The 12,103-nt window shown below is 39.9% G+C and overlaps 2 protein-coding genes across 14 annotated transcripts in view; both read right to left on the reverse strand.

Moving 5' to 3' along the window:
- LOC137240243 (aladin-like) overlaps nt 1-4,211 on the reverse strand; it is a 126,958-nt gene extending 122,747 nt beyond the window's left edge. Inside the window, exons 1-5 of one of the 4 annotated variants that reach the window (XM_067766254.1) lie at nt 4,178-4,211; nt 2,841-4,105; nt 2,589-2,751; nt 2,352-2,506; nt 1,943-2,228 (exon numbers count right to left, since the gene is read on the reverse strand). In XM_067766254.1, coding sequence (XP_067622355.1) covers nt 2,394-2,506; nt 2,589-2,751; nt 2,841-3,233 — 669 coding nt within the window. In that variant the 5' untranslated portion in view covers nt 3,234-4,105; nt 4,178-4,211 and the 3' untranslated portion in view covers nt 1,943-2,228; nt 2,352-2,393. Of the gene's footprint in view, nt 1-1,942; nt 2,229-2,351; nt 2,507-2,588; nt 2,752-2,817; nt 4,157-4,177 lie in introns of those variants that run through there. The other 3 variants (XM_067766253.1, XR_010949649.1, XR_010949648.1) reach the window with 3 other exon arrangements.
- A 4,204-nt stretch (nt 4,212-8,415) lies between these two features.
- Nucleotides 8,416-12,103, reverse strand: part of LOC137240246 (vacuolar protein sorting-associated protein 37C-like) — a 48,724-nt gene continuing 45,036 nt past the window's right edge. For 5 of the 10 annotated variants that reach the window (XM_067766265.1, XM_067766264.1, XM_067766255.1 and 2 more), the window contains 7 exons: nt 11,733-11,956; nt 11,449-11,667; nt 11,162-11,388; nt 10,763-11,104; nt 10,046-10,709; nt 9,857-9,990; nt 8,416-8,723 (listed from right to left, as the gene is read on the reverse strand). In XM_067766265.1, the coding sequence (XP_067622366.1) occupies nt 11,578-11,667; nt 11,733-11,956 (314 nt within the window). In that variant the 3' untranslated portion in view covers nt 8,416-8,723; nt 9,857-9,990; nt 10,046-10,709; ... (1 more) ...; nt 11,162-11,388; nt 11,449-11,577. The remainder of the gene's footprint in view (nt 8,724-9,856; nt 9,991-10,045; nt 10,710-10,762; nt 11,105-11,161; nt 11,389-11,448; nt 11,668-11,732; nt 11,957-12,103) is intronic. The other 5 variants (XM_067766266.1, XM_067766260.1, XM_067766258.1 and 2 more) reach the window with 3 other exon arrangements.

A 12,103-nucleotide genomic window follows, 5' to 3' on the forward strand; every position in this document is an offset into this window, starting at 1 on the left:
ACATTTTTTTTTCGATCTAAGTTTTTTCTAACAAGACTAACCGGGGGCCCCCTGAACAGAAAACCCCATAATTCACTCGCTCACCCACAGCGAGGACACCAGAAAATCCCCAAATTCACTCGCCCGCCCCGAGCGAGGACACCAGAGACCGTCCCATTCACTCGTTATCCCATAACGAGGACATCATAACAACCTACCGCAGAAGGGTGAACCGATCTGCCACAGAACCTAAAGGCTTTCAGCCCATTATCTTTCTCACTTTCCAAAAATTTAACCCAAAAGTCACTCGCTCCCCCGAGCAAGGACACCAGAACCCTAACGCAGATCCAGGATCTGCCACATATTGCATCAGCACTCGGTCAAATGCACGAGGCCAACAGCACCGAAGCGGGCCTAGCAATCAGGACTCCAATAGTTATAATTCATAAGAACAAAGTACACGTCATGTAGGAAGTCTACAATAAAAGCTTTCCCAAACAAACATTAAGCTTACAAAGCGTTGATGTTGGTTCACAAATTGTGTAAACAAAAATAAATGAAACCTCATAAAAATTTACTAAAAGAAAGCATGTTATAAGTGGCCTCCAAAAAGGCCTTATAACTAACAATTCTTTTTAGACGGATTGTCAAAAGGTTGTGAACATTGATCTTGAATACCTTTCAAAAGGTCTTCAAACATTTCTCCAATTAAGGTGAATTTCAGTTTAAGCATAAACACCGAAAGTCCGTGCTCACAATTTGTTTAAGAAAACCATTCCATTCATAAATATGTGCGTTCGTGCTAACGATAATCGAACACAGATCAGTATTATCAAACTACCGACGCACTAAAGTAAATACTGATTGTTGCCTTGTTTTAGAAATTTTATACATATTATAGTTTGCTGGAGAACTTGGGCTGCTGAGTGGCTTCTCACCCCATGTCGCCTACATCTTCGAATCATGCTATCTCAATGTCAAAAATTTCCCAATTCCGGACTTTTCTCCAAATCGCCCTATATTAGAGTGAGAGTGAAGAACACTTCATCCCGGAATGTATTTCATTAACAAAAATGCTTTGAACTTATGCTCGGAGAGGGAGTTTTTTTGGCAACATAGTGCATTTTTTGAATAAAAGTCCAACGTGCGGCATTTTCTAAACAATGTCTGAAAGAGTGACCAACCCAACATGACCTTATCAACCACGAAATGTTCAGTAGAAACCGAATCATTTCCCCCACAACATATTGGCACTTGAAAAACCATTATCACTACTACTAGACTACTAGATTCGTCCCGCTTACTGGATTACGAATGGGAATTTCAAAAAAAACCCCAATCAAAAAAGGAATCGTTTCGTAATTTCACATAAGTCAAAAAAATTTGGAAGTGGGAGAAGGTTCCCTAACCTTGAGCAGTATCCGGCACCCCTTACCACTGGTGGGGGGAAGTGCCAGACTTACAAAAGGTCGTTGAAAGCGGGAGGGCATCCCACCGGGTGGATACTCCCCTTACCTCGAACAGTATCTGATACCCCTTACCACTGGTGGGGGGAAGTGTCAGACTTGAGCGAGGCCTTAGCTGACAAAGCCAAATACATCACGCAGTATCTGCCACCCCTTACCACTGGTGGGGGGAAGTAGCAGACTGACGCCACGTCTTTCCCTACCTAACGCAATCCCCACGTTAGAAAAGAGTAACCAGTATTCTTATTAACCCCACCAAAGTAAAACCATTTATATATATTAACCCAATTGATCGTTGTGCACGGAGTGCGCTACATACATCCGAAGCAATCAATGTGGGTGTGGGGTTTTTATGAGGAACTAGATGTGCACTTGGGGTAAACCAGTGTCAATTCAATATCTTAAACACAATTGTGGTGCCTCCACTCCGTTGCCGAGTTTGCGACACACCACAATTGGTTTCCATACACATAATATATGTCTACATACACACTTACATGATTACGCAAAGCATCTCCTGATCAAAATCATCGCCAGCAACGAAAACACCCTTAAATTCGGCCAATTCAATAAAGACCAGGTACAAACGTATTTTGTGGTGAGCCATTAATGTAAGTTACGCCCTCGTCAATGCTGGCCCTTGCAAACATAGTTGATGGTGATATTTCTGCCTTATTCGCTTTCAGCGACGCCTCTAACTCAGCCATGATTGTATTCAGGCCCTCCTTTATTTCACAAACACGTTCTGTATCCAACGAACCACCCAATTCGTAGCATTGTTATCTGTTTATTACAAAAGTAAACATGTATATGTAGCAATTTACCTCATATACTATATATATACATAGAGGTTATGTATTACATATATAGTTAAATAAAAAAAAAAATGTATATGTATTTATGTACCTACAGAACAGAAAACACCAGTCTTATTTATTTAGAATTAATTCACATACTTCCAAACGGAAAGTATTCTATACGCCCACTCGACCAGCCAATTGTTAAACCCGTATCCGTATTACGCTGTGTTTTACTTTGGAAGCAAACATATGAAGGATATTCTGTATTTTATGCCAGTTAGATAACATAATGGTGAAATTGTCATATCAAATTTTTTCAAACAAGTATTGAAGAGTGCTATACCGGGTGTATCTTTGAACATCACAGCCAAATGACCACCATCTGCACCCCAGGCTAATACTTGTGGTTCGCCACCAACCTCACGACGACCAGCATTAAATTTGGTAAGTTCGGCTATTTTTAAAGCTTCTTTAGGTGAAGCGCCAGATGCAAAAATTTGTTCATCCTGAAAAAGTAAACGATATAAAATACTATCGCCGGTTGTAACAAAAAGCAAAAAAAATTGCCGCACTGTGACCAGCAAGCCGATCGTACTACACCACAATTGATTGTCCAGCGTTCAGGCGTCCATTTTTTGTTTGCCGACCATACACGAAATACATTACCAACAGTGGCAGAAAATAGATTCGCAGCATCGGGTGACCATTTCAGCAATGAGCAAGGTGGGCCAACACGACGAAGTGGGGTATTTTGTTGTCTATCGACATCCCATAATGACATATCAGTATCGCTAATGGATGCGGTTGCAAGCCATGTACCATTGGCATTCCATTGTACCGAAGTAATTGGGCAGTGGCCTGGATGTTTTAAGAATACTGCTTGTGTAGCGCTCCGTGTTATATGCATATTTGTATCCACAGTCCAAAGGCAAACACCTTTTTGACAACCCACTGCCAACTCTGCAGCGGTTAGTGGACGCCAAGCCATTGGTTTGCTTTTGATTAATTAGACTTAAACGCTTTGGATAAAACTTTTTATTTCCACTTTTGGTAAAGACCAATGTATTGCAATAATTTTCGACTTACAGCAAAGCTTTTGTTGTTGTTGCTATTATATCAAAGTTTATCAAATGAAGCGTATTACGACAAAGTCAAGCGAACTTTTTAATTGGCCAATGGCATATATTCGTGATGCATGTACATACATATGTGCACAAGCATTTGCGTAAGGGTGGGTTAATGTCGCAATACAGAATATATAGGTTGACATGCCTTCCATAAACCAAATTGTTGGCGAGATGACAACATACCATCCTTTGAAACTTGATCTATTGAATATTTTCCGAAATATTTTATTTCACGTTTTGGCCAAGTGGTATAGCACTGGACTCACGAAACAGACAAAAAGTTCGCTTACCGCTTCGACCCGTGACAGTGTTTCAATGAATAACACTGTTTTTGTATGAATAGCACTTCAATATTGAATCTATCAATCGTCAAGCCATTGAATTAATCCATTGTTCGTAAAACACTCCTGAGCACAGGCACCACTGCCGGTTCATCCGTGTATATACCCACAATATCATCTGATCCTGCAACGGCAATTTTGAAACAATTTGGATGCCATACAATGCAACGTATATAAGAGCGTAACCAATCTCGCGTCTCTGACCACTCGACCACATTATTAATGCTCACTTCACGCGTATGCGGAAAGACTTTTGTTTTCAATCTTTTTGCAAATTGCAACATATCAAACGTATATTGTGCAATTGTACATATGACCGGGCTAACGGTGGCGGTTTGTTTATCACGCGCTTCATTTAGTGCCTCCGTAAAGCCACGTAAGTAGCTGTGAACCTGAAATGAAATAAAAGAATAAAAAACTAGGAAAACTTACAAAAGAATAAAAAAGGGAACGATACATCAAACCCATCCATTGTCCTAAATCTCCATCACCAGTCACCTGAAAAATAGAAGGAAACGAATTAAAAATCTGAAATATCCTAAGAAATATTTATTTCAGTAAAATTATTGAAAAATATTTTACCACTTACCTTTTTGTCCAGCAATGCGTAAAATTCCACATGAATTGAAGCAAAAACGGTAAAATAAATCTTCCGATTCATTTTTGTTTTTGCTTCATTCTCTATACTGGAATGTTCAACCAACGTATGTATATATGTATGATACATACAAGAAAACGAGAAACGACAGAGTTGCCATGTTACCCAACTCGACCACCCAATGGTGCGTTTCTTGTTTGCGTCTGTCTAAGACTAGAGAAGACAACACAAGGCTAAATCACAGGAGCCCCCCCCCCCCCCCCCCCCAACCTAACTAATCAGGCCGAAATCATATGAAGGATAATATAAATCCATTTATTATTTTTTTTTTCCAACAAATATTAAATTAAATTACTTCACAGCCGTAACTGAGTGGCACAGAAACCCACTTCAGTGGCGAAGACGGCGATGCACGGAGAGCGCTGCGGACGACGCATACCGCTTGGGGCAACTCCAACACCGATACGGGGAGAAGCCCAGATGGCGATTTAAATGGGCAACGAGAACCGCAAAGCAACTTAGTGACCGCCGGCACACGCGGCACCTAAACGGCCTTTGAAACGGCGGAACCTGGGGTGTCCGACGAACCCACAGCTGACCCTCACACCCACGATAGAAGCGCGCGTACCAAGCTGTTGCCCTCCCACGTGCCCACACAACAATGGGCTTCCGCTGGGCCCGCAGTGCTTCCGGATCCATGGCCAGCAGCACCCGTTTTATCTCCGGCGCCAAAGCCTCATCCGGCACATGACATTCGTAGGAACCCTTCCGTCGCTCCATATAGCGGATATCCGCAATCAGTCGAATGGGCTGCGCATCCCCACACTCCAAATTGATCATAATTTGTTGCATTTTGAAACTAAAAAAGGAAAGAGAAAACCAATTAAAAAAAAAAAAAAAAAATTAAAATTATTAAAAATCCGTTAGGAATTTGTTATACTTACATTTTACCAGCTTGAAAATCCTTTTCCAAATAACAATGTGGTGAGGGTAATTTATCCACCACAATCCGACAATTAATGCATCCTGGAAAATTCCTGTTACGGGAAATCAACTGGATGGCAACCCGCAACATACCAACGGCAGCCTCATTAGTGCTGTCATATTAAGAAAGAAAAAAAGCGGATCCCGATAACTACACCAAAGCAGTACCGAAAACCGCAAAACATCAGAATCGGTACTGACGTGTTTCTGCCGAATATAGGCATCTACTGCACGTACCATTCAGTCATACAAAACAAAGGAACTCAAAGGAAGGGGAGGACAAAACAAGGAAAGCAACCTTTCCTTGCAAAAAATTCACATTTTTTTCAAAGAATTTTTTTTTGTTGTTTTTTTTACCCTTCCCGTTTTTTGGGCACTGTTTTCTGGCTGGGGGGCAGGAATTGTCGTTTCTCAACAACAAACATCACAAACAGTCATTATAAGGGCTCGGTACAAAAACAATCCGAGTCCCGAAATTAAAGAATCCCGACCAGACAAAATCCCGAAATGGGAAAAGTGAACTGTTTCTACCGGCCTAGTGTGCTACTGCCCCAGTGACCTAGTTTCTTTTCAAGGGCAAGCAAGTACCTGTATGTATATATATATACTCGCACACCACAAATTCACCATACCAGCTGTCAGCGAACCAATAAATACACGACAGGGCTGCATGCAATCTAATAATGATACGTGCAGATAGAACGCGTCGTGAAGAACGCATCGCCAATCTGCATGTAAGCACCGGCAGTTGGTACATTTTCCAATTTAATTGCGATGTTCGCTATTCGTCATGAGCTGTCGCACAAAATTAAATCAATACCGTCGTTAGCCTCTACGGTTCGTTTTAAACTCGGTTTATTCATATATTTTCACGTAGGTTTGTTAATAAAACACCACGCGTATCACGAAAACAAGTAATTTTGCGCGGGTGGCGTGGAATCACGTCCGCTCCAACCTCCCACACACCGCTGGTTTTTTGTTGAAACACATAAGCTGCTCGAAATCACAGCACTAAATACTTTGCAAAAAACGCTCTCGTCACTCCACGTCATTTGACTAGTCATCTTACGGTGATGGGTTATCTTCGTAGTCACATTTGCATGGGCGTGGGTAGGGTTTGTGACCAGGTGTTTTGTAGGGTAATAATATAATACACAACTGACGAAATGCATGCGCTGCAGCGAAAACGCGCATCACCCAACCAACCTCACGGCCACTCGCCCTGGTACATCCATAAAAATGCCACAGTCGCCCTGAGAGCGACACGACACGTTATACGCTGGAACGGAGACCTCGGCCTCTTCGTCCAGCCCAGAAAAACCTCAAAACCCTCGAGTCTGGAACGGAGACCTCTGCCTCTTCGTCCAACCAACAAAAAAAAAAACCGCAAATCTGGAATGGAGACCTCAGCCTCTCCATCCGGACCAAAAAAAAAAAACCAAAGAATAACAAACAATGGTGCCACTCTGGAATGGAGACCTCGGCCTCTTCGTCCAGCCTTACTGGCCATCGACAATTCACATCTTACATTTTGAATTTCTATATTTAAGAATTATGTACAATTCAATGGCAAGAAATATTCACTTCACTGTTCATAACCGCTAATTCTTTCATCTTAGCTCAGGTGGCATGCTAAGCAAGTCGAAAGGGATTCCCGGCCATGTTGCGTCGCAGACGAACTCTTCATTTAGATTAAGTTTAGTGTGTAAGTCTTATAATAATTTTTCTCGTTTCAGCGGAGGTCATTGGCGAAAAACGATGTTGCGTATCGCAAGGGGGGCCGGCATGTTTAGGCAGGATGCCTAACTTTTCCGCATCTGATTGCGACCTCCCCAATGCAACTCTGCAAATCGATACTCGATACTCGAATTAATTTATAACCACCCACACCATCACCCTCATGCATGTGCATGCATGTACATGCGCGTGTATGTGTGCTTTTTGTCAGCACTCATGCATATGCATGTCGGGGTTGATGTGTGGGTGCCTTTCCCCTCCAAAATGGAGGATTTTGCGGGTCAACGGTTGTAGCTTGCTATACAACCGGCCTCTTTGATTTCAACAGCCAACCAGCTAACATCTGCCGCCAGCGATCTCCACTGTGTTCCAGCATATTCAGGTAATATTGTAACAAGTTTATTTTACCTCTACCCAATAAAGTGCATTTTTATAACGAGGAAACTCCTCCCGTGTTCTTCTTTATTTCCTTTTGAGTGCATCATCCATTGAGCGAGATCGACCCTTGTGCGCCTACCCACTGCCGGTTTACGACGCACTCAGGCCGAACAAATATAACAATATCTATTTAATAATTTAATTAATAGACAAATATAAATTTTTTTCCTTTAATTTTAGAACTGTGTACAAAAATATGTAATTTTACATATCGCAACCTAAACCAAAAAGTATTGCAACTCATAATCAGAGAAGCTTTGTGTTGAATGTTGATTTATACCACAAAAATAACAAAATTCTTAACAAAACCAGGCTAAACGATAACGTTAACTACCAAAAAAACATAAGTTATTTCACGATGCTTTCATGGATCGATTTGCACTTAAAAACCGATTTAAAATTTTTTTAGTTTTGACATTTTTTAGTTTAGAATGCGATATATACATTCACTAGAATAATTTTACATTGAGGGAACTTTATGCAATTTTCCTTTTTTCGTGAATCGCAATAATAAACTTAGGTACTCATAGTAATATTTTGTTTTAAGTTATGTGATTACAATATTTATACGGACCATTTAGTTGATAGTATTGGTACTGTCAGTTAAATTCATCAGCAAATATTTATATTCAAAATATTTTTTTGTTATACATCTACTTTATATGGTTTGGTTAAAAATTATTGAAAATTCGTTGCAATTGAATTGCCTTAAAAATCTTTGCAAACCTTATTCGATTGTTGAATATTTTTTTAATTAGAGCATAAAAAGCTTAGAATAGGAACGTAGGAAAAAACTTAGAATTATTTCAGTTAAGTTCATCACAAATATTTATATTCAAAATACTTTTTTGTTATACATCTAGTTTATAAATTTTGGTTAAAAATTATTGACAAATTCGTTGCAATTAAATTGCTTTAAAAATCTTTGCAAACTTTATGCGATTGTTGAATATTTTTTTTTTAATTAGAGCATGAAAAGCTTAGAATGGGAACGTAGGAAAAAGCTTAGAATTATAAGATTCTAAGATACTTTTTAACCAAGATTATTTCAGTGTGTGTTGTTCATTTGTTGTACAAATTCGTTGCATATTAATTTTCAGATCAAGAATACTCAAAGGTGTCGTGGCATCGTCTTGTTGGCCAATCGCGCGCCGCAATATCCAGTGATGGGAATTGACATTCATTATAAAGTAGCGAAGGCACGTTCCTGCGCAAACACATCGCCAACCTGTGTTAACAAAAGATATGCGATACTGTAGGGGTAGAAACATTTTTAAAATTTAATAAAATCAAACATGATAGTTGTGCTAAAAAGGGGTAAAGTATTGTATGTTAAAGTATAACAAAGTCTCAGCGGCATTGTCCTTGTGAAAATTGAGTTTGAATAGGTCTCATTCTTCATTCTCAGAAACATTTGCAAAGGTACCTCGTAAGATATTAAAAATCCTCAACGCTTTTTGCAATAACTTCAAAAAAACTCAAATTCAAACCGGTGTCATATCCTTACTTGCCCACTGGAAGAAGTATACAGGCCTGCCAAAATACTGCCCTTAGAACCGCCACGGGTTGTCTCCTTATGTCCCCAGAACACCATCTACCTAATGAGGCGAGAATACTCCCAATAGGTGAAAGAAATGAAATGCTAACCGAACAGTTTCTGTTGAATACCCAGGACCCTGGAAATCCCAACAGACATCTGATTGATGAGCCAACACCGCCCAGGGTCTTAAGGAGTCACCCCGTAAGCACAATGAGGAAATACGGCACCTGAGAACACAGCCGTATGAAGCCAAAAAACATAAGCAGGTCCTTGGTGAACTCCATAAACAGGCGTCGGACCTCTATGTCAGGAATTGCCCGGTGAATTCAGTACTCAAAGAACAATACCCTAAAATTGCAGAACAGGAACGCACGCTCCCTAGGGAAATGCGAGTCACTCTAGTCCAACTTCGATCTGGATACTGTAACAGGTTAAAATCTTACCTATCCAGAATCAACCCCGACATACAAAATGTCCCTGCTTGCAATGTGTCCCCACATAACACCAACCATCTCTTCAATTGTAATGTGGAACCAATTCCTCTAACACCCCTCTCTTTATGGTCCACCCCTGTTGAAACAGCAAGTTTCCTCGGACTCCCGTTGGAGGACATTGATGACAATTTGTGATTGTTCAGACCTATTGGATAGGGTGAAGCACTGCTACAACAACAACATCAGAAGGCATTCGAAGACGATGCTTCAAAACTAACAACCAAAAGCAATAATTGTCATTTCAGTGACACAAATTTTATAGTTCTTTCCTCCGTAGTTGAACACAACCTTTTCATAATATTACTTAACAATTTAAGATTAGACATTTTTTTCAAGTTGTATTTTGACTTACCAGCAACAATAGAATCATGTTTAATTGTACGCTGCACAACCATTGTACCATAATGTAACGAAGCTCAGTTTCTTCCAAAAATTTTTCGGCACTGCCACGTAAAATCAATGTACATGTTCTAGCATTAACGCAACCTTTAAATAATTATAACCTATAAAAATAAAATTAATGTCAAACCCACTATCAAACCTTGGAAAATGTTGAAATGTTCACCACCAACTTGACGTTCTTCAAAGTAATCACATTGACCCAAAACACTTGAATTAATATCATTAGCTGTAGTCATAACAGCACCACCACAAGCTTTCATTGTACGTTTCAAATCTTCTTCTGGTACACTAAAAGAACATTTCTCGATCTGCAAAATATTGTGTACCAACATCAACAATTGGTAGTTTGGATAACACAACATTGGCATCGTACTTGGCTAGTTTATTGTACAGAATACGCCATTCAGCATCAACAATTTTCTGATACTCTTGAACATTATCAATACGTACTTCAGCATTGTCACGCTCAGCCTTGAATTCCAATTCTATATTTATGACGTTGGATCCACCAAAGAAAATTACAGCGTCCACAACCATTTTAGAAAAGAAATCTTTTTGTTGATGAATAAGTTTGGAGGACATTGCTGTGGCAACGCATTTTTCCAATAAAGCACGTTGTTGTTCCTTTCATTGGCGCTTCGACATGTTCAGCCATGTCATATTTTGGTCATGCATAATTGTAATGCTTCGCGTATAGCTTTAGTGATGATGGTACGTGCATGCACGCCTTCCTCAACATATGGCTTAACTTGTTTTAAGATTTCACATGCTTAAAGTACTACTGAAGTGGTGCCATCGCCGACCTGATAGGAGAAACATTTTTATTCTACACATTCTAATATAGCAAAAAACTTACCTCAGCATTTTGAGATTTGGCGATGTCGACTAGAGTTTTATGGCTGGATGCACAATATCCAATAGTTTCATAATGGTTGTCCCATCATTTGAAATTGTGGCCCTACCACTGGAATCAACAATATGTTTGTCCATACTGTGTGAACCCAATGTAGTGCGTACAGCGTCCACAATTGAATGCGAGGCATTGATGTTGGATATGAGTTGAGGTTCTACCTTGAGAGCTATCGGTACCCAAATATTTTTTACACAAAAACTCATTTACCCAATACAAGTTCAGGACGTTCATATTTATCGACACGCTGTCCGGTGTGCCCCAAATGTTGGAAATATTCAGTTGGCACTGTTGAGAAAAATTATGGATCAATAAACACAAGTAAAAGTGAAAGAGTTTTTTTACCATCTGTTGTTACTTTACACATTAGACATTGGAAACGACGACCAGCATCTACAAATTGCATATTAGCCTTGCAAGGATTAAATCTAATTGGACCCATTTCACCAAAATTTACAATGGGTGGCTCATATTCACACTCAACCGTGTGTGCCATTGGTGAGATTGTAAGTGTAAAGGACAAAGCTGTTGTTTTTAATAAACCAGTTGTTGCAGGTATGCAAAAAAACGGCCTGCAAACGAGAAATATCAATGTAATTGCCAAACAAAAAATTAATTTCGAATATCAATACCTACGTAACTTGGCGAGGAGTTACCCTGATCTTGTACCACATATTTTGTGGTCACCAATGGTGGTAATAAACCCTGTTCATTAGTAATAAAATCACCACCAGCGCTATTTTAATTTTCAACGATGACGCTTATCGAATTAGACATCTGATTGGGATCTGAACGGCGTTGGGCCACTGTTGCGGCTGTTGATATATACCAGTACCAGGTGCAGGTGGTTGCTAAAGAAAATAATAAAAAAATAATCATCAGTAATATTTGAAATATATTAGTTGTATTAGCATACATTATAACCAGGACGTCCGGGTATTGGGGGTTGACCCGGCATGGGTGGCTGACTGGGCATTGGCGCCTGTCCAGGTTGTGTTGGTGGCATCATTTGACCCATGTAACCACCTGGTGCACTTGGTTGTTGTAGAGGATAGCCTGGATGTTGAGGTTGTGGAGGGTAACCAGGTTGTGGTGGATAGCCCGACTGTTGTGGCATTGGCAGATAGGTTGTTGCTGCTGCTGTCGTGGCATTGCATACAAAATGAATTATATTATTGTTGAATTTGTTGCGCTACTTGGTAAAATTTACAATGATGACAATGATACCCAATGCGCGCGGTACTAATAATTAGTTAATTTTTTAGTTAATACTATAAACAAATAATG

This window comes from Eurosta solidaginis, chromosome 2, assembly GCF_040869045.1.
Source record: "Eurosta solidaginis isolate ZX-2024a chromosome 2, ASM4086904v1, whole genome shotgun sequence".
Classification (NCBI taxonomy): Eukaryota; Metazoa; Arthropoda; class Insecta; order Diptera; family Tephritidae; genus Eurosta; species Eurosta solidaginis.